The sequence below is a fragment of the Cervus canadensis genome, chromosome 11 (genome assembly GCF_019320065.1).
Source record: "Cervus canadensis isolate Bull #8, Minnesota chromosome 11, ASM1932006v1, whole genome shotgun sequence".
Taxonomy (NCBI): domain Eukaryota; kingdom Metazoa; phylum Chordata; class Mammalia; order Artiodactyla; family Cervidae; genus Cervus; species Cervus canadensis.
Genome location: NC_057396.1, coordinates 40,533,143 through 40,561,046, shown reverse-complemented (window position 1 = coordinate 40,561,046; position 27,904 = coordinate 40,533,143). Strand labels below are relative to the sequence as shown.

The 27,904-nt window shown below is 36.0% G+C and overlaps 1 protein-coding gene across 6 annotated transcripts in view; it reads right to left on the bottom strand.

The window, feature by feature from the left end:
* Positions 1–27,904, bottom strand: part of STK33 (serine/threonine kinase 33) — a 186,966-nt gene that overhangs the window by 26,446 nt on the left and 132,616 nt on the right. For all 6 annotated transcript variants that reach the window (XM_043482774.1, XM_043482770.1, XM_043482773.1 and 3 more), the window contains 3 exons: positions 17,968–18,043; positions 13,755–13,867; positions 13,220–13,305 (listed from right to left, as the gene is read on the bottom strand). In XM_043482774.1, coding sequence (XP_043338709.1) covers positions 13,220–13,305; positions 13,755–13,867; positions 17,968–18,043 — 275 coding nt within the window. The remainder of the gene's footprint in view (positions 1–13,219; positions 13,306–13,754; positions 13,868–17,967; positions 18,044–27,904) is intronic.

Sequence of the window (27,904 nt, the reverse complement as noted above, 5' to 3'; positions counted from 1 at the left end):
TTCACAAGTAGAACAAATAATGAAAACAGGCAAGGTTGGTGTTGATTCTCCTGTTCTTTAAGAGGAAACTGCCTGAGAAGTTGAGTAATTTACCCTTATACCAAAATTGCATTTCCAATTGTCTGCCAAGAATTTCTAGCTAGAGGTGTTGCTGAGCCTTCAATATTGTAATGTATACTTGAAAGCTGCTAAGAGGATAGATCTTTAAAGTTTTTATCACAATAAAAACATTAATCTATACCGGTGATGGATGTATTAACTAATTGTGATTATCATTTCATAATATATATATAAAATCATTGTACATCTTAAATTTATATAATGCTATATATCAATTATATCTCAATAAAGCTAGAAAAATGAAAACAGACTCAATATATTCCAAACCAACATTCTTCAGACTGGAGTAGGTAGTGTGTACCTGCCTGTATAAGAAGACTTCATATGGCCTGTGGGGGCAGGGATAGTTTGCAGGGGATCAGTTTCAAGACCCTCAATTTCTAATGATCTCTCCTTTTTCATAGGACACCTGCTTGAGCAAGGATATGCAGTAATTCTTCTCATGTTCTTTTCTTAAGTCACCTTCTTATAATGCTTGTTACTGTACATATATTTGTGTGTGTATGTGACAAAGGCTTACATCTAAAATATGTAACAAACTTATATAAATCAATACATTTAAAAAAGAAATAGAAAATGGGAGAAAGACCCGAACAGACATTTCATAAAAGAAGATATTCAAAAGGACAATTAGCATAAATAAATAAATTAGCATAAACATAAAACATGACCAATTTCATTTGTCATTTGGGAAACACAGATTAAAACCACAATGAGATACCATTGTATATCTACCAAAGTATCTAGATTAAAAATACTAACAATACCAAGCACTGGAGAGGATGGGGAGCAAAACTAGAACTCTCACACCATTGCTGGTGAGTGGCACAAAATGAACTTAGGAAAAAGGAACAAAAGAACTTTCTGGTGGGGGTGGAAATGTTCTGTATTTTGTTCTGGGCAGTGGTTACACAAAAGTATACATATATAAAAATTCATCAGCTAAACTCTTAAAATCTGTGTATTTTATAGTAAGTAAATTATATCTTAACAAAACCATGATTACTTCAAAAATAAATTTCATCACTTCATAGATATTATTACATGTGGCTCAACCATTTCACAGTTGTAAAATATTCCATTGTCAGACTATACCACAATTTATTCATTCTCTAGGAAGAGGGAATTTGGGGTGACTCTGGGTTTTTGCTCCTATAAACACTTCTACAAACTTTATCGTGTATGTCTCCAAGGGTACATATGTAGAACTCCTTGGGTATATTATTAGAAATTAAATTTCTTGGTATAGAGTATGTGAATGGTTAACTTTAATAGATAATGTCAGACCCTTTTTCCAAAGTAGTTGTACCAGTATACTCTCAACAGCAATGATTTAAAGAGACTCTTTATCTGCATGTGTTCCAGAACCTACTGCTGTCAGCCTTTTTAATTTTTAGTTTATCTCACTGAAGTCCTGATTTGTATTTCCCTGATCATTAATGTAACTGAGCATCTTGTTGCATGTTCATTAGCTAATTGTAGGTCCTTACTTGTAAAAGTGTCTGGTCCTGTCCAGTTGCTTGTCCATTTTCTACTAGGCGGTTGGTCTACTTTGTATTGATTTGTAAGAATCACTGAGATTTCATGATATTAATCTTTTCTTGGTTATTTGGGTTACAAAAGCCTTCTCCTAGTCTATAATCTATCAGCTTTCCCTAAAATGCTGTTTTATGAATAGAAATTCTGAAGATTAATATAATTCAAGTTTATTCCTCATTTCTTTTATGTTAATGACTTTGGTATCTTGTTTATAAAATCCTTTTCTACACACTCCAAGTTCCAAAAGGGTTTCACCTATATTTACACTAAAAGTTAAATATAAATTTTTATTATTTAAGTCCTTGGCTGGTTAGAAGTTGACTTTTGTCTACCATATGAGATAGGAACCCAATTTCTTTTTCTTCATGTGGACAGCCATTTATTTGAACACCAGTTATTGAATAATCTCTCCTTTTTTCCACTGATGCATCATACTACCACTGTCATAAATGTTCCAGACATGTATGGATACGTTTCCACACTTTCTGTTTTATTCTACTGGTGAATTTGCTTACTACTATATCATTATCACACTGTGCTAACTAAATAGTCTTAATTTCTGTTACAGCAAAATACTCAAAAAGGCCTTGGCTATTTTTGACCCTTTATACTTCACTATAAATTTCAGGGTTGCAAAAAGAGGAATTTTGATTAGATTTGCATTGTATATGTACATCAATATGAGGAAATAAATTTTTATGATATTTAGTCTCCTGACCTAAATTAAGGTATATATTTATACTTGAGTAAATGTTTTCCCATAAAAGTTCATAACTTTCCTCAAAGAGGTCTTACAAATGTAATGCTGCATTTCTAGAAATTATAAATTTGTGAATACAGTTTTACATGTCTTCTTTTTTTTGCATTTTATATTGTTGGTTGCTAGTGAAAAGAAGTGCAATTGACTTTGAATATCAATCTTTTCCCCAGTTTTACTGAGCTATAATTAGTATACAGGGCTTCCAGGTGGCAGAGTGGTAAAGAATCCTCATGCCAATGCAAGAGGCGCAAGAGATGTGGGTTTGATCCCTGGGTCAGGAAGATTCCCTGGAGTAGGAAACGGCAACCTGCTCCAGTATTCTTGCCTGGAGGATTCCATGGACAAAGGCGCCTGGTGGGCTACAGCTCATGGGTCACAAAGAGTTGGACATGACTGAATGAGCACAGACACAGTTGGTATACAACACTGTGTAAGTTTAAGGTGTACAAGGTATTGATTTGACACTCTTATTTGTTGATGTGTACCATCCTTAAATTCAGCTATCTTTCTCAGCTCTCTTATTATTATAAGAGTTTGTCTAGTCATTTGTATGTTACTACAAATAATAAAAGTTTTATTTCTGCTTTCCGATTCTCATGACTATTTTCCTTGTCTTAGACAGAGATCAATAGCATTGAAAAAACTACTAGAAGCTGATTTCCTTGACTAGCTCTTTATTTAAAGAAAATGCTTCTCACATTTCCCATTTAAAATGATATTTGCTGTAATCTTTTATCAGGTTAAGGATGTTTTCTTTCATTCCTAATTAAATTATGAATGTATGTTGGGTCTTACTACAAGACAAGTGCTTTCTTTGAAATGATGGTATCTTTTCTCCTTTAATATATTAATGTAGGAATTTATATTTATAGATTTTTTTCTGAAATTAAACCATCACTGTATTTTAGGGAAAATCCAACATGATTATGACCAATTTATAAGCACAGTTGAATCCAACTTCCTAATATTTTAAGGTTTTAGATCTATATAAATAAACAAAATGGATCTTTTTCATAGGTTTGCTTTCCAGCGGTCTAATTTTGTTATACTAGAATATACAGAATTAATATGCTGCCTAAGTTTTTAGACTTATTAGTAAACAGTTGGTGGTGTTATTCCTGTATCTTTTTAATCTTTATCCTTTTAATTTTTGCCTTATCTGCAGCTGTATTCCTTTTTTCCTGTGAAATCTTATTTTTGTCTTGTTTCTTTCTTATTTTTGCCAAAGGTTTATCTGTTTGTTGGTTTTTTCGAAGAATCAAATGTTGGTCTTACTGATCTTCTCTTTTCTACCTTTGCTTTCTTTTTCACCCTTAGGTTTATTTTTCCTACTACTTATTTGTGTATATTCTGTTTGGATATTTTCCCAAAAATTTAAGTTGGATATGTAGTTCCCTTTTAGCCTTTCTTCTTCCCAATGTACATACATTAGGTGATAGTAATAAATTTCTGCTGAAACACATTTTTACTGTATACACAGGTTTTGATATGCTGTGTTTTCATTACCATTCGGTTCTAGAAATTAAAAACTTTTTCTCATTAGGATCTATTTTTTTAACCCATGACTTATCTAGAAGCATATGAATTAATTTCCAAATATATGCAGTATTTAATCTCATTTTGATTAACTTTCAACTTAATTGTGTATTGTTAGAGAACATAATCTGTGAAATTTATTAAGGCTTTCTTGCTTCCTGGTTAGATTAATTCTGGTAAATGTTCCTTCCATGTGTGGGTAAGAAAAATGTATATTCTCTAATTGTTAGATGCAGAATTGCATGTGTCCACCAAAATAAGCTTGTTAATTGTATTGTTAAATATCCTTACTTCTGTTTGCATATGCTTCACATATTAGTAATTGAGAGAAGTGCATTAAAATCTCGCACTATGGTGGTGAATTTGCCAATTTCTCCACAGAATTTTGTCAATTTTTGATATATATTTTTGAGATTCCCTTATTAGTTGCATGTGTTTAAATTTATAATTTTGTTTGGATTGAACTGTTGTCATTATACAGTAATCTTCATTATCTCTAATGATGATTTGTTTGTAGCAAGGTATATTTAATTGATATTAATTCAGTTACTCGGGCTTTTTTTGGTTAGTGTTTGCCTAGTATGTTTTTTTTCCACTCTTTTTCTTTCAATATTTCTGTGCCCTTATGCTTCGAATGTGCTTCCTGTGAATAGCACTTAGCTAGAAATTTAAAAATTCAACCTGACATTATGTCTTTTAACAGGTACTTCTAACCCATTAACTTATTTGAAATTGTTTCTACTATTCAAGTTTATTACAACTTGTCCCACTCTGTATGTTTTTTTAAAAAATCCTTTACTGCTTTGAAAATTTGTTGTCTACATCTTCCAGTTTAGCTCCCTCTCATGTACCAATGTTCTCTCTCCTTTCTCAATGCTTATCATGTGTATATTATCTCACATTTTATATCTGGGTTACTATGAATATACTGTGTCCTTCTCTTCTTTGGTCTTTCTCTCTCTTTTTCTTTGGACACCAACAGACTTTACCAAGGTATTTAAAGACTCTTGGTACACACAGCTTTTACAGCATCTACAGAATTTCTCTGACCTATTTAATTATTTCTACAAGTGTTTTAAATCTAGGACTTATGTGGCAAACCTGAGGCTTTGTATACTTAACAATATTTTTTTATCATTGCCTTTCACTTGAATGACAATGTCAATGGGTATAAAATTCTAAGTTTAAATGTTTTTCCTTTAATACATTTAGAATTATTACTCCATTTACACGTGCATCCAATAATGCTGCTAAAAAGAAAGATGTCAAGATTATTCTTGTTCTTTTTATGATATTGCTCTTCCTCTCTGGGAACATTGAGAATTTTCTGTTTTTGATATTCTTAAATCTTATGTCAATTTCGTCAGTTTTTCCTTCTCTCTCCTATCTGGTAGTTTATCATTATTTAAAGCTGAAATCTTTTTTCTTTAATTCTGATGAATTATCTCTATTATTTTTAAAAGATTTCCTTCTTCCTATTTTCACTTTTTTGCCTGAGATTACTATTATATGAATCTTGTAACTTTTACTTTCAACTCCACATAGCTTCATTTTTCCTTAAGTTTTCAGTATGTTTATCTTCATCTGTTCCCTTCTATAAAGTTCTATTAAAGTTACATAATCTGATCATCTAGTGATTTTAATTCACTCTTCATTTGCACACACTTCACTACTTATCCTATATAACTACAACTCTGTCAACTATTATACCTAAATGGTTCTACTTGGTTCTGTTTTACCATTTCATTTCTTGCTTCATATTATTAACATCTTCATTTATCTCTTTTAGCATGTTCACTTTGTTGACTTCTCAAGTCTGGGTCTGCCTTCTGCCTATTCTAAACTCTCTTAATGGTGTGTAAAATGTGGCCTGTGAGCTCACACTCCTTGGGGAGTACTAGCTCCTCAGGAAAACAGACCAGAACCAGATCTTTAGCCCCAGGAGCTCAAAATCCTAGGCACCAAAAATCTGCCCCCACCAAGCAACCCCTCAATTCAGGATTTCATAACCAACCTTCTCTTCCAAGGAGAAGTCACCTTAGGAGGAGGCACTTCTAAAACTATAATCTACCTATCCTAGGGGGTGGAGGCCAACAGGTAAGTCATTGGTTTAGACCCAGTAATTCCCACCCATTTTCCTTAGCGTCTCACTCAAGCAGGGCATCAGCACTGCTCTGATTTTATTACTTCTGATCCTTGTGAATGAACAGGCACCAGTGTCCCAAGGCAAAGAGAGCGAGGCAAAGGAGGAACTTGGGTTGTCTTTGCTTCCTATTTTTACTTCCTGCCCTGGTTGTAGTTTCACCCACCATACATGCCATCTCAAAATAGCCCTTTATCTACCTAGGGGTATCACTATTCTCTGAATCCTGTTGTCATGAGGTTTCTCTCTAAAGTTACTCTAGGTTTAATCCTCAGAAAAGATGCAGTTGTTCAGTTACTCAGCTGTGACCAACTCTTTGCAACCCCATGGACTGCAGCATGCCAAGCTTCCCTGTCCTTCACCATCTCCTGGAGCTTGCTCAAACTCATGTCCATTGAGTCGGTGATGCCATCCAACCATCTTGTCCTCTGTTGTCCCCTTCTCCTCCTGCCTTCAATCTTTCCCAGCATCAGGGTCTTTTCAAATGAGTCAGTTTTCGCATCAGGAGGCCAAAGGATTGGAGCTTCAGCTTCAGCTTCAGCACCAGTCCTTCCAATGAATATTCAGGATTGATTTCCTTTAGGAGTGACTGGTTTGATTTCCTTGTAGTCCAAGGAACTCTCAAGAGTCTTCTTCAACACCACAGTTCAAAAGCATCAATTCTTTGGCACTCAGCTTTCTTTATAGTCCAATTTTCACATCCATATGTGACTACTGGAAAAACCATAGCTTTGACTAGGCGGACCTTTGTTGGCAAAGTAATGTCTTTGCTTTTTAATATGCTGTCTAGGTTTGTCATAGCTTTTCTTCCAAGGAGCAAGCATCTTTTAATTTCATGGTTGCAGTCACCACCATCTGCAGTGATTTTGGAGCCCAACAAAATAAAGTATGTCACTGTTTCCACTGTTTTCCCATCTATTTTCCATGAAGTGATGGGACTGGATGCCATGATCTTAGTTTTCTGAATGTTGAGTTTTTTGTTTTTTGAATTTTTTTTTGAATGTTGAGTTTTAAGCCAGCTTTTTCACTCTCCTCTTTCACCTTCATCAAGAGGCTCTTTAGTTCCTCTTCACTTTCTGCCATTAAAGTGTTAAAGTGGTATCATGTGCATTTCTGAGGTTGTTACTATTTCCCCCAGCAATCTTGATTCCAGTTTGTAATTCATCCAGCCTGGCATTTCACGTGATGTACTCTGCATAGAAGTTAAATAAGCAGGGTGACAATTTACAGCCTTAATGTACTCCTTTCCCAATTTTGAACCAGTCTATTGTTCCACGTCCATTTCTAACTGTTGCTTCTTGTCCTGCATACAAGTTTCTCACTTAAGTAGTTTTTATAATCCACTAAAAGGAATAATAGCTCTCTTCTTAAAAACCTAATAGTACTACTACTACACTACTTACTTTATATAAATACATGTTTTATATATTAAATATAGTATATAATATACATATAAGTATATAATAATATTTAGAGAACATTTATATATTTTATAGTGTATATTTTATTACATACCACATATAATATGTAGAGTACATTTTTATATGTTTATTTTAAATATATATATATATATATATGTATATATATATTAAGTGAAGTGAAACTTGCTCAATCATGTCTGACTCCTTGTGACCCCCATAGACTGTAGCCCACCAGGCTTCTCTGTCCATGAGGTTTCCCAGGCAAGAATACTGGAGTGGGTTGCCATTTCCTTCTCTAGGGGATCTTCACGACCCAGGGATTGAACCCGGGTCTCCTGTATTGCAGGTGGACTTTTGCACACACACATATCAAATACACATTCTCTGCCTATATTTTTTCTTTAATTCCTCCACTAGGGTGTGGGCAACCTGTAGGAAAGTACTATGCCAGATTCATCCTTGTGTCCCCCACAGTACATAGTAGTTATTCAATAAATATTTGTTTGAATTATTAAGTATGTACCAATCATTGAATATTGAGTAAATGCCCATGGTCCCTGGTTCTTGAGCTTCTTTTTAACATCATTTTTTTAAAAAAACTTCATTAAAGAGGGCTTCAAAATCATATTCATATACATAAGATAATTCATAATTCAAGAGTAACTAAATATAGTAATGTTAAGGTTAGAGCCTTAATATATTTAGGATTAAAAATATACGGTAGCAAAAATACACCCAATAATTAGTTAGGTATCAGAAAATTTCAATTTTTTTACATAAAGTGCACAGGCTAAAGGTCAAAAACTAATGACTAAAATCTGAATAATGATTTGTAAATTAGTGAACAAGGACCTGTTCATACGTAGGAAAGAGTGTTCTGAAATTAGACCCTACACTTCATTATAAGAGCTTTGTAAAGTGGGACTATAAAGCAAAGTACACTGTAATTTGTGGTGAATTACTCAAGGGAGAGACTGTTTTAATCATCTTTGCACCCATGTAGTGCCTTATGAATTAAAATTAAAAAACATTTGTTAAAATCAACATAGACATTTAAATGACTGTTGTCCCATTTAAAATAAGCCACTCTGCAAGACTGACACACTATAATAATAATTTCCTTCTTTCAAAGAGCATGTGATTGTTCTCTACTATCTATGGCAGAAAGTTAAAACTCTTTAGTCTGGGATTCAAGGGCCCTCACAATTTTCCTTCCTTTTCTAAAAGTCTCATTTCCCACTTGTTTCCTTCAGGCATCTTATCTGCCAGTCAAATTAAACTTCCTGATTTCACACTTGCTTGCCTCTGTACCTCTCTGGTCATTTGGCAATCTCTTATGCCATTTATCATTTTCTTCCTTGCATTATATCTTATACATAGCTTGTTTCCCTTATTATATTATAAATTCCTCATGTCAGAGACTAGGTTCTATATGTCTTTAACTGAATTTTATTACCTAGCACAAGGCATGGTACATGGCAGGCACACACACACAAAAAAATCTGTTACAGAGCTCAAATCTGGAAACTGCTTTTTGACAAGCCATAGAAGAAAAATGTTTCATTAATTTATAGCAAGGTTCTTAAATATAAGCAGGCATTGAAAGTACCAGGGAAACTTGTTAAATGTGCAAATTCTTGGTGTTAGTTGTCACCAGGGGATTGAATACCAACGGGCAACTGTAACTATCTAACAAGGAATGAACTCCTGAACTACTGTTGAGAACAAAGAGGGCAAAAAAGGTAGAAAAGGATAAAGAGGATAACAGGCATACTCCTGGCAATGGGTGTCATCATCAAACTCTCCCTTTGTAGGAAAGTCATTTATTGGCTGTTTTTCCTTGCATCTGACCTTAGACTTTTGAAATCAGGATGACAATATCTGTTTAAGACCCATTCACTTAAATGTACGTAGAGAAGCAATGATTATTTTTCTCAGAATACTTTTCAGATATGTACTGTATTTCAAAATGCACAATATATAGACTAAACCGTGGAAACTTTTTATCCAATAAAGCTCTTTGAAAAGAATGTCACTATTCGTCCGGTGTTGGAAGATAAGCTCTGGTTATAAAGCGGGAAGGCACTGAGAGAACTAACATGTCCTCTTTAGATTATTTCAAACAGAGGACATGAATTACAGGAAGCGAGACTTCAAGTGGTTAAGAAGAAAAGAGTTTTGCCTTTCAGAAGTTTACAAAATGCCAGTATTCTAAACTTCATATACTGAACTCCTCAGGATAGTCCGATATAGTACACACTATCTGTCACTTCTCTATCCATTTGGCAAAGACTACATAGAGACAAATTGTTACAGAGGCTCAAAAATGGAGACTTCTGGAAAAATGACCAAAGCCAGAAATAAAGTTTCACTAATTAGAAAACAAATAATTAAATGGCCAAACCCGAATGTTGTGTGATGCTGAAAAGAGATAGATTTCTAAAGCACACCATCTGTTTTACAGTTTTTTTATTTTGCTCTACTACAAATCTACTCAGTTGTTTTGCAATGATCTAGCCGCTAACTCATTTGCACAATTACTTTAGGCCAGAAATACTTATTGCACAGAATCATTGGAGAGTTCAACACATTCATAGAAGAGGGCAGTTATAAACCATTTTTGAGTGAAGGCAATTTTTTAGCCCTTAAAGAAAAAGAATTATTCCAATAAATGCTTAGAAATTCCCAAAGGAAAATCACAGTGGTACCACTATAAATTTATGGTATCTAAAATCTATCGAGGACGCCAAGGTCACCATCAACCCCTCTGTCAGCCATTCTAATGAAAAGTCATTCTCATCTTGACCTCTAGGCAGCATTTATCTGGGAGCTGGCTGTTCTTGCTTTCTCAAACACTTTTCTCACTCAACTTCCTTGGCACTACACTCCTAACTTTCCTCTTTCCTCATTAGCTATTCCTTTTCAGCCTCTATTGCTAGCTGCTACTCTTCTAAATGTTGCAGTGTCTAAAGGCAGACTGCTGAGGCCTCTTGTCCTTTCTATCTGCATTTTCTTCCTAATTCATCTCTTCAACACAAAGGCTTTACATGGCATCTGTATACTCAGGATTCACAGATTTATATCTCCAGTTCATTCTTCTCCAGTTCCAGGCTCATACTTTCGATGATCTATTGGCAATCTCCACTTGAATGTGACATAGGCATCTTAAATTTATCATGTCCAATGTAGAACCCTTTACTCACCACTCTTCCCCCAGGAAAAAAAAGTATCTCCGGCAGTCTTCCACATCTCGGTAAATGGTACTACCATCCAGCCAGTTGTTAAAGCAAAATCTAAAATTCATCCTTGATTCCTCCCTTATCCTCATCCCTTATCTAGTCCATCACCAAGTACTATCAAATATATCTAAAAATATGTCACATTTATTTCTCTTCAACTCTATTGCTACCACCTTGTCCAAGTCACCATCATTTCTCAACAATACTACTGCAATATAAGCATATCATTTATCTCCAGTACCTAACACAGTGTCTAATAAGTAAAAGATGTAAAATAATTTTCTACATAGATAAACATTACTTAGTAATATTCCTAAGTCTCTGGAATCTCCAGTTTCCATTCTTAGGCATTTTCTGACATACCTACAGACTCATTCATTTACTGAATCATCTACTCATTCAGCCATTATTTACTGAGTACTGTATTAATTGGTATTAGGCTTAACTGCACATTTCACAGTATCTCAAAGATGACAGTCATTTGTTTCCTGTTCATCTAAAAACATCTGTAAAAAATAAAAGACCCAATCAAAAAGTGGGCCAAAGAACTAAACAGACATTTCTCCAAAGAAGACATACAGATGGCTAACAAACACATGAAAAGATGCTCAACATCACTCATTATCAGAGAAATGCAAATCAAAACCACAATGAGGTACCATTACACGCCAGTCAGGATGGCTGCTATCCAAAAGTCTACAAGCAATAAATGCTGGAGAGGGTGTGGAGAAAAGGGAACCCTCTTGCACTGTTGGTGGGAATGCAAACTAGTACAGCCACTATGGAGAACAGTGTGGAGATTCCTTAAAAAACTGGAAATAGAACTGCCATATGACCCAGCAATCCCACTCCTAGGCATACACACCAAGGAAACCAGAATTGAAAGAGACACATGTACTCCAATGTTCATCGCAGCACTGTTTATAATAGCCAGGACATGGAAGCAACCTAGATGTCCATCGGCAGACGAATGGATAAGAAAGCTATGGTACATATACACAATGGAATATTACTCAGCCATTAAAAAGAATACATGTGAATCAGTTCTAATGAGGTGGATGAAACTGGAGACTATTATACAGAGTGAAGTAAGCCAGAAAGAAAAACACCAATACAGTATACTAATGCATATATATGGAATTTAGAAAGATGGTAATGATAATCCTGTATGCAAGACAGCAAGAGAGACACAGATGTATTGTATAGAACAGTCTTTTGGACTCTGTGGGAGAGGGCGAGGGTGGGATGATATGGGAGAATGGCATTGAAACATGTAAATTATCATATGTGAAATGAATGCCCAGTCCAGGTTTGATGCATGATATAGGATGCTCAGGGCTGGTGCACTGGGATGACCCAGAGGGATGGGATGGGGAGGGAGTTGGGAGGGGGGTACAGAATGGGGAACACATGTACACCTATGGAGGATTCAAGTCAATGTATGGCAAAACCAATACAATGCTGTAAAGTAAAATAAATAAATAATAAAAAATAATAATAATTAAAAAAAAAAAAGTCTGGAGGTAGGCAGTCAAGGGCTGGTGTGGCAGCTCTATACCCTAAGAGCCCTGGTTTCTAGAATCGTGTTGCTCTGCTATCCTGTTTATATTCCACTTTATTATCTAATATGGCTACTCAAACTCCATTCATCGCAGCTGCGGTGCAATCACTAGAAAAGAAGATGGATGTGAGGAATGCCATACTCCCTCCATTTAAGGACACTTCCCAGAGATTACTCTTACCTGCACTTAGATCTCATTGACCAGCACTGTAACTAGCAATGATAGGGGATAACTAGCAAAGAAGACTAGATAAGCATGTTACCAGTGAAAAGTCAGGATCCTCACGACCACAGAAGAAAGAGAGAATAATTATTGAGAGGTAGTAGCATCCTCTTCCAAAGTTCCTGTTGTGACCAGGTAATGTTCTGGGTACAGGGATACGAAGATCACTTAAAGACATAGGGTTACTGCTCAAGGCATTAGTGTAATGGGGGAAAGCAATATGCAAATGAATAATGACTCAAGATTTCAAGCCAGGCAACAGCCACTATTAGAAGACCTTGGCTTTTCTGAGTCCTTGTAGATTCTCTGCGTCCAAAGAGCTGAAAGAGAAGTAGACAGTTCCAGTACTTTACATCACTAAACTATACAGACTGCTTCCACAGTCCACATCTTTAATAAAGGACATTTCTCAGCTCTATTCTACTGAACTTGATACAATAGAAAGGTTCATTTAAACCTCTATAAACACATGTAAACAACTGTGGTAGTAATTTTAACAGTTTGAAAATACCCATTTCAGAAATGTGTCAGCACTCAATAATTTTTTTAACTTGTCAGAAGATGAAACTAAATGACTGTTTTAAGACTATATATAGATTATAAGGCCAGATGAAAAGAAATAAGCAATGATAGTGTGCCAAAATTTTTTTTTTTAAGGCAGTAGTATTGAAACTTACTGTTAACCACTGGTTATCTAGTAGTTCCTTAGCTGTGAGTCTGTGAGCAGGGTCTACTTTCATAAGTTGTTTCAAAACACTTTTAGCTGCAAATAAAGGAAAAAATCCTACCTTATATATCTCAACTATAATTAATATCACATACTTTCCAATTTAGGATTAGGTCTATATGACACAAAGGAAACATATCAGTTATAGAATAAATATCATCAGTACATATGGCTAATATTAAATAAAGTTTAAGGCCAAAAGTGAGGTTTTATTGCCTGGATTACCTGGTTTATAGTCTTCAGTAAAAATTAGCTATTTGATCAGAAAATTTCCTCTTCAATTTTTAGTATACATTTTCTGTTTTTGTTTAAAGTTTCAACTATAAAAATCACACTGAAGATCGCACTATTTCCACAAGTAAATAGTTTTTATTTCTACAAGTAAATTTAATGGCTACTCAGAGATTTAAAGTATCTAAATTACTGGCTGGCTTTCTTATATTATGCATATTTGCCTTAATAAATAATAACACATCTATACTTACCACAATCACTTATGGAATTCCAGATTGAATTTTTAAAATGTAGTTCTCCCTTTTTTATTAATTCAAAAAGCTTCTCTTCTGAGCTTGCCATAAAGGGTGCTTTTCCACATAATCTACAGCAAAGGTAATCATTCTCTTTAGATTCTTTTAAATAATCAAAATAAGGCTATTAAAAATTAAGTTTCCAAAAAAAAAAATTACGTTTCCACAGGACTTGAAAGCAGTGGTGCTTCATATTTAAGGAAAGGAGAGGAAGAGGTGGGAACTTCTCTGGATGTAGAAATGGAAGCAAAGGGGTTTGGGGAGATTAGTGTTAGGCTCTTGTATTCATTGGAACTTCCACATGTGCAAAGCTCTTCCAGGTGGGAAAACACTAAGCTTAATTGGGGTTAAAATACAGAAAGGTGTGTGAGTTTAGGTGCACAGTAATAGTGGTGGATAACAGAGGAGAAACACTTCAATGTGAGCAAGGGTAAGGTTATGCCTTAAGGTACACTGGACTTAACAGAAAGATACACTGAGTCATCACAGTCTAATGAGATTACTTCTTCTAGTGACCATGGAAGAATTTTATCCATAGTAAAATGTTACACAAAGACTGGTGATGATGGTAAGAATGATCCTGGGGCCTACTGGCTCTGAGTCAAAATAAAAAATCCATTAAAATAGCCACAACTCTTCAAAAATTATATACAAAATGAAGAAAATCTGAAGGAGGAAAACCAGATGATGAATGTGACCCTTCAGTCTGGAAGGGTGAAAGCTGAGTACATGTAACAACCAACATCAGTAAAGCCATGAGTAGTGTGTATACAGTAAACATGGACTTATTGTAAATTCCATAGTACAGGATTATGAGTCTTTAGAACCTTTTAAAGGAAGTACTATGCTATACTTTACAAAGAGCACGGCAAGCCTATGCGTCAATAGGTGATCCAGTCCAAAACTGTGTGCTTAAAAGTTGCAAATATTAGCCATCATCTTTATTGTCAGTCCCAACATCTGAGGGCAATCCTGTAGACAACAACCAGATTCTCCCAATGACAACCAGACAGAAGCTGGATCTGGACTCATCACAGAGGCAACTCTAACTCTCTCTGTCTATTCTTCAGTTCTCAGGATTATATTTTTCTACTTTATTACTGAAAGAATAAAATGGCATAATTCCATTACACTTTCCAAATGCTGGTCTGTTATGTACATAAGTATAATGATTTCTAGGTCTCTTAACAGATTTTTACTGATTTTTTTAAGTTACATTTTTCTTAAATTTCTTTAAAACTCTTTCCCATGAACATTTTTTGAATAAGTTTACATTTGATAAATATTCTACATGATAATGATTATGATAATAATGATTTTTCCAGTGTGGAAGGGGAGTCATTTTCATCCCAGTAGTTTATCGAATTAGGCTGGACAACAGAGCTTTTCATTTACCAATAGGTTCTTGTTAAGCGATAAATATTAAATTGTTCCGCAAACTCTCATTTTAATACTTTCTCTTTCTCCAGCTCATTCTAATCCTTCTCTCTCTGATTCAATTTGCCTTACTATTATTTAGTTTTTAAATGCCATTCCAAAAAAAGTCAGAAAAATGGTCTTATGGGCAATTACTATTATAACAAATACAGGCCAGCAAAAGCCCAGCTCATTGAGTCTGTTAGTAACCAGTGGTATGCACATTCACCGATTTCTTAGCTGCTCCTACACTGCCTAACATTTAACTACAGCTCAAGGGCTATGTTTTAAAAATTTCAGTTTTTTCTGTTCTTTACAATTTTACTTACACAAAATGTATCTAATGGTTGGTCAATCAGCAGCACATGAAATTTTATGACAGCAATTTTCTGCACATTCAGAAAAGAGAATCCAAGACATGAAAAATGCCTCTTAAGGCCTTCTGATTATTTTCTGTGTCACAGGAATCAAAACAGCAAAAGATGGTGCCCATAAAGAGCATTTATATTAATTTCACCTTGAGAAAGTATGCTATCATTGTTCAATTAAGTAGCAATGAATCAGGGGCAACTGATAAACAAGAAACCCCTCCCTGCCCCTGGAGAAGGTAATATGTTTGTGCCCTTGGTGAAGGAAATGATCTGTAAGACCACTGGGCTCAGATAGATTAATGAACAGGCACTGATTAGCTAAGTAAGAGTCTATTGTAAAGGAAAAAAAGATGTCTTTATTATGATATGCAGTCACGCTTAGAAGCAGAAAAATTAAAATTACATCTTTAAGTAGGAGGAAAAAATTTAAGACGTGTAATACACTAAGTTCAAATCAAGAAGGCAGCAAACACCTCAATTGGTATAATAATACATTACATACATATGTTATGTCTGACTTGTGTTGTCTAGAAGTCATGAGAGTATAAAACACTAATTTTAAATAGCTATATTTTAATTTAAAACTAAGGCTCAGAGTTTTAATATAATCCTAAGCAGAACAAAACAATGATCAAAAATTTTGTGAATACATTTACACTTTATGCAGTCTAAGCAGTGATGTGTTGAGTATCTGAGTTACAGCTACAATCACAACATCCAATTTCTACTGCCTGTGTATTTCATTTCACAGGACTGTGAAAATGTAACTACTGTGATGTCAATATTTAGAAACGATCTGGAAGAGGTAGTGCACAGTGAAATCTTCAATATGACCATAAAACTAATGTTGCATCAACACAAAAGTGCTCATACTCACCAAGAAGCAGAACAATGACCACTAACTTTTCAGAACACTCTCAGACAATTCACTTTAATTCAATATAAAACACACATATTGAGCACTGACTACATGTCTACTATGGTGCCAGATACTAGGGATGAAAGATGAATCAGATCTCTGTCCTTCATGGAATTTAGAGCAAGAAAAACAGAGACAATACATATAATACAATAATTGCATTACATTATAATATAGCTTTTAGAAGTGTAATGAGAACACATAAAAGTGAAAAGTTAATTCTATCAAACTTAAACATGTGCAAACTTGCCTGATTATCATCATCTTGTTTTTCTTTCAATGTTACTGTTTTGCATGCACCTTTGTATTAATATGCTGCCTTAAATCCCACGGAGTAAGGGAAAGTATATTATACATAATGAACATACTAACTCTGCTTGGGCAGAGTAGGACTCAGGGAAATAGAAGTTGCTAATGTATGAGCTGGACACACCCAGGAAAGAGGTTAGTAGAGAAGAAAAATGAACACTGAGGCAGAATGAATTACATGAGCAAAGACCCAGAGGCATGAAACACAGGGCACCTAAGTCATAAGGAGCAGCCTCGAGAGGACACGAGAACAGGCTAAGTGCATGGGAACACACATGCAGACCAAGACTGGAAAGGCATGCTGGAGCCAGGCTGTGAAAGCTTTGCATCATGCCATGTGGGGATGTGCTGACAGTTTTCTATAGCAAGGGAGAATCAACAGAGGCTGTTAGTCAGGAAAGCAGTATAACCAGATTTGTGATTTAGAAAGACAACCCTGACAACTATGTGAAGGATGAACCAGAAGAAGGAGAACTGACAAAAAGACACTATAATCTTCTAGAAAGGGATCATAAGGAGAAACGAAACAAGTGAAGAGAAACTGAATAATATGTGAGGACGCCTCAAAGGAAAAATACAGGCCATGGGGTCTGACTGAATCTTGGGAGCGAGACAAAAGAGAGAACAAGAAAGACCAATGTTTTCAGTAGCATGAAGAGAATTAGGAACCACAGAATACTCCCTGGACCCTGGACTGAACATTCATCTGGTTACTGCCTGCTGCTTGCACATCCCTGTCCACGGGGGAGCCCTAGTGCCAGGGCCAGGACCTTCCCTCTACCTGATGCTCTATAAGTGAATGTACCTGACACTCTATAAGTGAATCTCAAGAAAAGACAAACAAGCTTTTGGTTTGTAGCAAAGGATCAGAGAGGTGTTGAGGCAAGTTTTTCACTTTGCTCAGATCATACAGTGCATTGCAGCATTTATAGATCAATGAAAAGCAAAGTTGAAACTTACAATTTGATTGTATTAAAAAAAAATACCTAATAGATGGACCTGACAATGAATAAGTCAGCTTTTAGAATAACTTCCCAGTTGTTTCTTCAGTTGCTTTCTTGACATTATACTATTTAGCTTTAAATTAAAATCTATGTAATTCCACTGTTAGGGAACATCCATTCATTTTAAATTGTACATTTAGCAGGCTACTTACAAAATGTACATTATGACACCTATGCTCCAAATGTCACACTGCTGGCTATAGTCGTGGGCATTGATAACTTCAGGGGCTGCCAAACAAGCAGAAATAAAATAATATTAATAATACAATAAATGACTTTTAAATGCTTAAATACAAAGCATGAATGTGCTGATGTGATGTAATTTATTCCCCCATAGGGAAAAAGAGAACCAACAGCAGATGTTAAATGAATAATGTACAGGTCTTAACAATTGATGTCGCTGTATCCTCCCTCCTGTCATTTAGCTTCTAATGGAACGATGGCACACACTGTACAGCTAAATGTACTACTTTTCATCTCTTTCAAATTGTTAAGAAATGATCTTGCAAAGATCCTAGAGTTATAGAAGGCAACAATATCTCAGTCTTGGCCAAAAATAGTATTGAAAACATGCCTTAAGTAGACACAATTTAAAGCAAACCCAAAACATGGAAATCTGGATTTACAGAGAAACTAAGATAAATGGTTATAAATCACTTCGGCAAAATAACAGTAGTGATAGTAACTTCATAGCACTCCTATGACAGTATGAATTATCTTCCACATTTTCTAAAGGAGAAAACTAAGACAAAGAGAGAGCTCCTATAATATAACTCAATCAAAGAGCCAATTAGTTACAGGGGAGGCCTAGGTTTCATGTATTTCTGACTCCTCAACTCTGTGCTTCTGACTTACAATGTGCCCATGATTGTTGTTATTGTTGTTTAGTTGCTCAGTGATGTCTGTCTCTTTTGTGACCCCATGGACTGTAGCCCACCAGGCTTCTCTGACCATAGGATTTCCCAGGCAGAACACTGGAGTGGGTTGCCATTGCCTTCTCTAGGGGATTTTCCTGACCCAGGGATCGAACTCAAGTCTCCTGTATTACAGGTGGTTTCTTTACTTCTAAACCACCTGGGAAGCCCTATGAAAGGATGTTGCATGTTGTCAAACACTTTCTCTGCATCTATTGAGATGATAGGGTTCTTTTAAACAACCTTCACAAAGTAGAACTTTATTTTGAGGTAGCACATCTTTTAATGACTCAGTTCAGCTCAGTCGCTCAGTCGTGTCCGACTCTTTGCGACCCCATGAACCGCAGCATGCCAGGTCTCTCTGTCTATCACCAACTCCCGGAGTCCACCCAAACCCATGTCCATTGAGTCGGTGATGCCATCCAGCCATCTCATCCTCTGTCATCCCCTTCTCCTCCTGCCCCCAATCCCTCCCAGCATCAGGGTCTTTTCCAATGAGTCAGCTCTTTGCATCAGGTGGCCAAAGTATTGGAGTTTCAGCTTCAACATCAGTCCTTCCAATGAACACCCAGGACTGATCTGCTCTAGGATGGACTGGTTGGATCTCCTTGTAGTCCAAGGGACTCTCAAGAGTCTCTCCGCACCACAGTTCAAAAGCATCAATTCTTCGGTGCTCAGCTTTCTTTATAGTCCAACTCTCACATCCATACATAACCACTGGAAAACATAGCCTTGACCTTTGTTGACAAAGTAATGTCTCTGCTTTTTAAAACCTGTCTAGGTTGGTCATAACTTTCCTTCCAATGAGTGAGTAAGCATCTTTTAATTTCATGGCTGCAATCACCATCTATAGTGATTTTGGAGCCCAGAAAAATAAAGTCAGCCACTGTTTCCACTGTTTCCCCATCTATTTCCCATGAGTGATGGGACCAGATGCCATGATCTTAGTTTTCTGAATGTTGAGCTTTAAGCCAACTTTTTCACTCTCCTCTTTCACTTTCATCAAGAGGCTCTTTAGTTCTTCTTCACTTTCTGCCATAAGGGTGGTGTCATCTGCATATCTGAGGTTATTGATATTTCTCCCGGCAATCTTGATTCCAGCTTGTGCTTCCTCCAGCCCAGCATTTCTCATGATGTACTCTGCATATAAGTTAAATAAGCAGGGTGACAATATACAGCTTGACATACTCCTTTTCCTATCTGGAACCAGTCTGTTGTTCCATGTCCAGCTCTAACTGTTGCTTCCTGACCTGCATAAGGTTCCAAGAGCAGGTCAGGTGGTCTGTTTCCCATCTCTTAAGAATTTTCCACAGTTTGTTGTGATCCACATCAGTCAAAAGGCTTTGGCATAGTCAATAAAGCAAAATAGATGTTTTTCTGGAACTCTCTTGCTTTTACGATGATCCAGCAGAAGTTGGCAATTTGATCTCTGGTTCCTCTCCCTTTCCTAAAACCAGCTTGAACATCTGGAAGTTCATGGTTCACGTATTGCTGAAGCCTGACGTGGAGAATTTTAAGCATCCCTTTACTAGCGTGTGAGATGAGTACAATTGTGTGGTAGTTTGAGCATTCTTTGGCATTGCCTTTCTTTGGGACTGGAATGAAAACGGACCTTTCCCAGTCCTGTGGCCACTGCTGAGTTTTCCAAATTTGCTGGCATATTGAGTGCAGCACTTTCACAGCATCATCTTTCAGGATTTGAAATAGCTCAACTGGAATTCCATCACCTCCACTAGCTTTGTTCAAAGTGATGCTTCCTAAGGCCCACTTGAGTTCACGTTCCAGGATGTCTGGCTCTAGGTGAGTGATCACAGCATCATGATTATCTGGGTTGTGAAGATCTTTTAATGATTAGATTTTTAAATAACGGCTGGGTTTTTAAAAAGTTGAATATGCTATTCCAGGAATATGTCTATTACATCTCTACAGTTAGGGAGCACCCCGAAGGGCCAACAGTAAATTAATACGGAGCTTCACTCCCACATTGTTTAAGGGTCAACTGTGTGCATTTGAATAGAAATTTAAAATTTACAAAGTGCTTTTGCATCAATGATGCTATTCGTATAAATTATGTTAAGAATCATGTGAGATGGGTATACAGGCATTTGACTCACTTTGCCAGTGAGGAAATTAAGGTCCAGATACACATATTAAGTGACTCACCTAAAGTAACACAGTTACAGAGCATCTCCCATGTAAAAGGTGTTTTTACTTTAGAAAACAGTTTCAATCACCCCTCCCAACACACACACACACACACATACACACACACACACACAGTGTGTCTGTAGCCAGTAAAAGCAAATGAAATTTCATTTCCTCTACCTATTTTAAAGGAACTAAAAAGCAACAAAAAAGGAGCTGAAATGTAAACAGAAGAAAGAATGAGAAAAGACTCAACTATAGATAATTAACATACTGAGTAATTTGTCTTCAAATCACTGAAAATTAACTAATTAATATTTTCCTTTAAGCAATTACTTTATTCTTTAACCCTTCTTAAACTTTTAAAATACTGAATCATAAACATTCAAGTTGCTCTATGGCCATGTGTCTATGACAAGGGCCAATTCCATGATCTGATTCCCTGACAGATTTCCACGTAGGTGTACCACACAATGGGGGCCTGGAATTCAGAGCCCTCACTGTTTCAGAGTCATCTTAATTACCAGGGGCATTTCTACGTGCACTGTCATCACAGCTCTCACAGGGAGGCAGAGGCCAGAGCAACTGTGCCAAAGAGCCATTTAGGAAGTCAGCAAAGCCCCACAAACCATCTGGCTTCCCTCTTGTTCTCTCACTTGTTACCAGTGTAGACAACTAATAAGCAGGCATAAAACTCAGGATGCTTGGATATATTTTCCCCGTGTAACTACAGACCAGATGTCTTTTGCCAACAGGAGGATATGAACAGAATCTAAAGTAGCCTCTTCCCAAATAAGACAAAACAACTTAGAAACTTTATGCATCAAATAGACAAACAATGAACCAGGCATACTCCTCAGGAATAAAAATGAATAAACTACTGATATAACAACACAGCTAAGTCTCAAAATCATTACATGGAACAGAAGAAGACAGACACAAAAGAATATATACTTAAGATTCAATTTGTATAAATTTTAGACAAGCAAAACTAATCTAAGGCAATGGAACTCCTCAGTGGTTGCTAAGGTTTGGGTGGGGGATTGACTGAGAGGGACACAAAGGAAATTTCTGGGGTGATGGAAATATTCTGTATCTTCACTGAGGTGGTAATTGTACAAGTATATATATTTGTCAAAACTCATTACACTTTACACTTAAAATCTGTGTATTTTATTATACACAAATTATGTTTCCATAAAGAATATTTTTAAGAAATCTACTAAAAGTACAAAAAGAATCTACTAAAGCCCTACATTAGTGAATGACTTTAATAACTCTCTTAGAAATCAACAGAGGAAGCAAGCAAAATTAATAATATGGACTGGTGGCTGAGATGAGAGAACTGAAGACTATGAGCTCATCGCCTCCCATGAACAGACCAAAAATACTACTTACAGAGCAACTATCTATAGGAATGACCTGAAAACTAGCAGAAAAGAATTTTCCACAATTAAGACACAAAGTAGGAAGTACAAGAATATGGGAAGGAGGGAAGGAGACATCCTACAGTTAGAACCTACATTTCCAGGTCAGTGAAACACAAACAGGAGGAATGTCACAATCTCAGAAGTCCTCGCCAAGGGGTGAGGACTCTTAGTCCCACACCAGGCTCCCCAGTCTAGGGGTTCTGCACCAGGAATATAAGCCCCCAGAACATCTGGCTTTGACAACCAGCAAGGCTTATATCTAGGAGAGTTGGAGTGCTAGAGGAAACAACAGACTTTGCTCTTCAAGGGTGCACACAATATCTCACTCTCTGAAACCTAGCTAAGAGGCAGGAATTTGAAAAACAGGTCAGACCCAATTGCTGATCTTGGAAAACCTCCCAGGGAGGGAGGAAGCAGCTAGGACTCCCCCAGGGGACTGGCAGCAGCCATTGTGGGGAGTTCATTCTATCCCATGGACACTGGTGCTGGTAAGCACCATTTTGGTTTCCTCCCTCTAGCTTATTAGTGCTGGGACCTGCCACACCCACCAGCAGGCACAAACCAGCTCCATGCCCCCTGGTAGACAGTTGCCAAGACCTGGCCCACCCACCAGCAAACTAGCACTCCCCTTTACCATGCAGCCATGTAGGCACCAAGTCCTGTACAACAGCAGGCCAACAGCAGGTGTACGCACGGCTTACACAGGCCATGCAGTTAACCCTGCAGTAAGCCTACCTCACCTTCTAGCAAGCCCAGAGTCACTGTATGTGGCATAGCCTCAAAGCCAACCAGGTTGGGGGCCAGTCGCATCTACCAGTGTGTCCACAGTAGTCAGCCCCACCAAAAAAGGGTGCATGCAGCCTGCACAGGGGACACCCCTAGAACATACAACTCCAGTGATCAGAAGGGAGCACGCTGGTGGTCCCCACAGGACATTGCCTACATAAGGCACCATTTCTCCAAGATCAGAAGATATAACCAACATACCTAAAACAAAGAAATTAGACACAGAGAATTGGGCAAAATGAAAAGAAAAGAAACTGCAAAAGCACAAACACATGAAGTCTAAATAACATATGACTAAACAACCAATGGGCCACTGAAGAAGTGAAAGAGGAAATCGAAAATACCTAAAGAGAAATAAAAATGGAAACACAATGATCTACAATCTACGGGACATAGCAAAAGTAGTTCTAATAGAGAAGATTATAGAGATACAAGCCTTACCTCAGGAAACAAGAAAAACTTCAGATAAACAATCTAACCTTACATCTAAAGGAACTAGAAAAAGAAGAACAAAGAAAACCTGAAATTAATAGAAGGAAAGAGAGAAAAAAAGATTAGATCAGAAATAAAAGAGATAGAGACTCAAAAGATACTGAAAAGATCACTGAAAGAGACAGACTTAGAGCTAAGAGCTAGTTCTTTAAAAAGATAAGCAAAACTGATAAACCTTTAGCAAGACTCATTAAGAAAAAAGACATAAAATCAGAATGAAACAGAAATTAAAACCAATACCACAGAAATACAATGGATCATAAGAGATTACTATGAACAATTATACACTAATGAAATGGACAATTTAGAGGGAACAGATAAATTTCTTGAAATACACAATCTCCTGAGACTGAATCAGGAAAAAATAGAAACAGATCAATTAGCAGTGATAAAACTGGATCAGTAACTTAAAAATTCCCCAAAAACAAAAGTCCAATACCAGAGAGCTCCACAGGTAAATTCTAAAAAGCATTTAAGAAAAGTTAACACCTATCCTTATCAAACTATTCCAAAAAGCTAAAGAGAAAGGAATACTTCCTAACTCATTTTACAATGCCAGCATCAGCCTGCTATCAAAACTAGATAAAGATACCACAAAAAAAAAAAAAAAGAAAATTATAAGCCAATATCACTGATGAACATAGATGTAAAAAACTTCAAAAAAATCTTAGCAAACTAAATTCAACAGTATATTAAAAGAATCATATACCACGATTAAGTAGAATTTAGTCCAGTAACTCAAGGATAGATCAATATCTTCAAATCAATCAATGTGATACACCACATTAACAAATGAAGGGTAAAAATCATACGATCATCCCTATAGATGCAGAAAAAGCTTTTGACAAAATCTGACACGCATTTATGACAAAAACTCTCCAGAAAGTTGGTATAGAGGGAACATACCTCAACATAATAAAGGCCATATGACAAACCCACAGTGAACATCATACTCAGTGGTAAAGAACCAAAAGCATTTATCTGTTCCTTCTACATGGTTAAAAATTCTTATCCTCTAAGAGCAGGAACAAGATAAGGACATCTACTCTTTTCACTTGTATTCAACAAAGTAGTGGAAGTCCTAGCCATAGCAATTAGATAAGATAAAGTAAAAAGAATCCAAACTGGAAAGGAAGAAGTAAAACTGTCACTGTTTGCAGATGACATGATATTATATACAGAAAATCCTAAAGATGCCACCAGAGAACTATTAGAATAAATGAATACAGTAAAATTGCAAGATATAGAATATGCAGATATTTATTCTATATACTAACAACAAATTATCAGAAAAAATTAAGAAAACAATCGTACATATAGATCAATGGAACAGAACAGAGAGCCCAGAAATAAACCTACACACCTATGGTCAATTAACCTTCAACAAAGTGGGCAAGAACACACAATAAAAAAAAGGCAATCTCTTCAATAAGTGGTGCTGGGAAAGTTGGACAGTCACATGCAAATCAATGAATTTATAACACATCTTCACACCATACAAAAAAACAAACTCAAAATGGCTTAAAGTCTGGAATATAAGACACGACACCATAAAATTCCTAGAAGAGAACATAAGCAAAACATTCTCTAACATAAATCATACCAATGTGTTCTTAGGTCAATTTCCCAAGGCAATAGAAACAAAAGGAAAAATAAACATTTGAGATCTACTCAAACTTAAAAGTTCCCATACAGCAACAAAATGAAAAGATAACCTACAGACTGGGAGGAAAAAACTGAAGACAACACAAACAAATGGAAAGATAAATTTTGCTAATGGGCTTGAAGAATTAAAATTATTTAAATGACCATACATATCAACTATATTTCAATAAAATTAATAAAGTGAAAAGTTTGAATCACAAAAACATCATGTTTGGTTTTATAAACACACACATACATACACTTTTATGCTTGACAAACCAGGAGTATATAGTTGTCCCTCAGTTTCTGTCGTGGATTGGTTTCAGGATTCAGCCCCTAACCCTTTAGCCCCCAGGCCTGTCAGAAACCAAAATTCATGGATGTGTAATTCCCTTATATAAATTGGTTTAATATTTGAATTTAACCTGCCCATATTGTCCATAGACTTTAAATCATCTCTAGATTAACACATAATACCTAACACAATATAAATGCTATGTAAATAGTTGCCACTGTGTAGTAAATTCAAGTTTTGCTTTTTAGAACTTTCTGGAAATTTTTTCCTCAAACACTTGGGTCATTGATTAGTTGAATCTGCAGGTGTAGAACCCACAGATATGGAGGGCTGAGGGTACATACTTTCAAAATATCCAAAGTAATGTTTGCAAAAATGATTCTTGTGTTCAACCACAGAGAAAATTTCTAAAAGTTGAAATCTTTTAACTCACAATTACCTAGTAAAATGAAGAAAATCAGATAGAAAACCAAAAGGCTAGATAAATTAACACAGAATCATATGAGTATCAGATACATCCCACAGAAAATTCTAAAAGCACTTCAAAGTAATTTTTGGATTAAAGAAGACGACTAAAATCATAGACTGTTAAGAAATTAATAACATTTAGAACATTGTATAAGAAAAGAAACTGTTAAAGGAGTACTCAGAGGAAACTATACAGCCTTAAATGCATTTATTAGAAAATAAGAAGACTGAAAATAAATAAACATTTAATTTAGGAAGTTTAAAAATAAACCAAAAGTAAGGAGAAAGAAGGAATTAAGAAAAATAAAAGCAGAAATCAATGAAAATCAAATAACACTAGACTTAAGCTGGAGTTTTGAAAGTTCAATAAATAGTCCTGCCACTAATAAATTTGATTAAGAAAAAATGGTTAGTATTATTACAAGAACTAAAATTGAGCACTAAGTGTCAGGTATTGTGCTGAGCACTTTACACTTAATTCTATATCAACTTGATAAAAAGATATTATTATTACCAACCTAAAATACATCTTCTCCCCTTTCCTGTTTTATTTTTCTTCCTTAGCACTTCTCGCTCACATACCAGATATTTTTTTAAATTTTTCTTATTAATGTTTGCACCAACACAACATTTTCTTGTTTTGTTCACTGTTATATTTCCAACACCTAGAACAGTGTCTGACACAAAATAGATCCTTCATTTTTTTTTTTATAGAGGGTGGCATAACCCCTATTATACAAAAGTAGAAACCATGACAAAGTTGTTTGTACAGGGCTAACCGGAAAGCAAGTGGCAGAGCCAGAGTCCCAAGTTAGCCAGTGATGTCAGAGGCCATACTGCTAATATTAAATTATATTATATTGTCTTCTTAATAAATATTAAGAATTAATATGGAGCTAAAACCACAGATCTAAGAATTACAAGTGAATATAATATACATCTTTATACCAATAAAATTTAAAATTGCAATGTAATGAACAATTTTCTGAAAAATATAAATTATCAGAATGATTCAAGATGTGAAAAACTTAAATAACCTAATATAAATTGAAAATAATAGGGACTTCCCTGGTGGTTTAGTGGTTAGGAAGTCACCTGCCAATGCAGTGGATGCAAGTTTGATTCTTGGTCTGGGAAGATCCCACAGGCCGTGGAGCAACTAGGCTCACAAGCTGAGTGCCTGGAGCCCATGCTCTGCAACAAGAGAAGCCCATACACTGCAACAAAGAGTAACCCCTGCTTGCCGGGACTAGAGAAAGTTTGTGTGCAGCAACAAAGAACCAGAACAGCCAAAATAAGTAAATAAACAAAAACTTTAAAAAAGAAAATAATAGAAATTTTACCTCCACCAGGTACCAGGACCAAAAAATTTTAAGGGGAAATCTCATCAAATAATGAATAGGTAATTTCTATTACTTAAACGGTTCATGAACATGCAAAAAATGAAAATATTTTATTTTTAAAATGAGGATAGTATAATCCTAACATCAAAAACCATAAGGGCAGCAGGAAAGAAAGCTACACTCAAAGTTCTGAACGAAAGTGGTAACAAACTGAATTATTTATTGTTGTTCAGTTGCTTAGTCGTGTCCAACTCTTTGCAACCCCAAGGACTGCAGCACACCAGGCTTCCCTGTCCTTCACTATCTCCCTGAATTTGTTCAAACTCATGTCCACTGAGTTGATGACACCATCCAACCATCTCATCCTCTGTCACTTCCTTCCTCTTCTGCCCTCAATCTTTCCCAGCATCAGGATCTTTGCCAATGAGTTGCCTGTTCTTATCAGGTGGCCAAAGTATGGAGCTTCAGCTTAAGCATCAGTCCCTCCAATGAATATTCAGGACTGATTTCCTTTAGGATGGACTGGTTGGATCTCCTTGAAATCCAAGGGACTCTCAAGAGTCTTCTCCAAC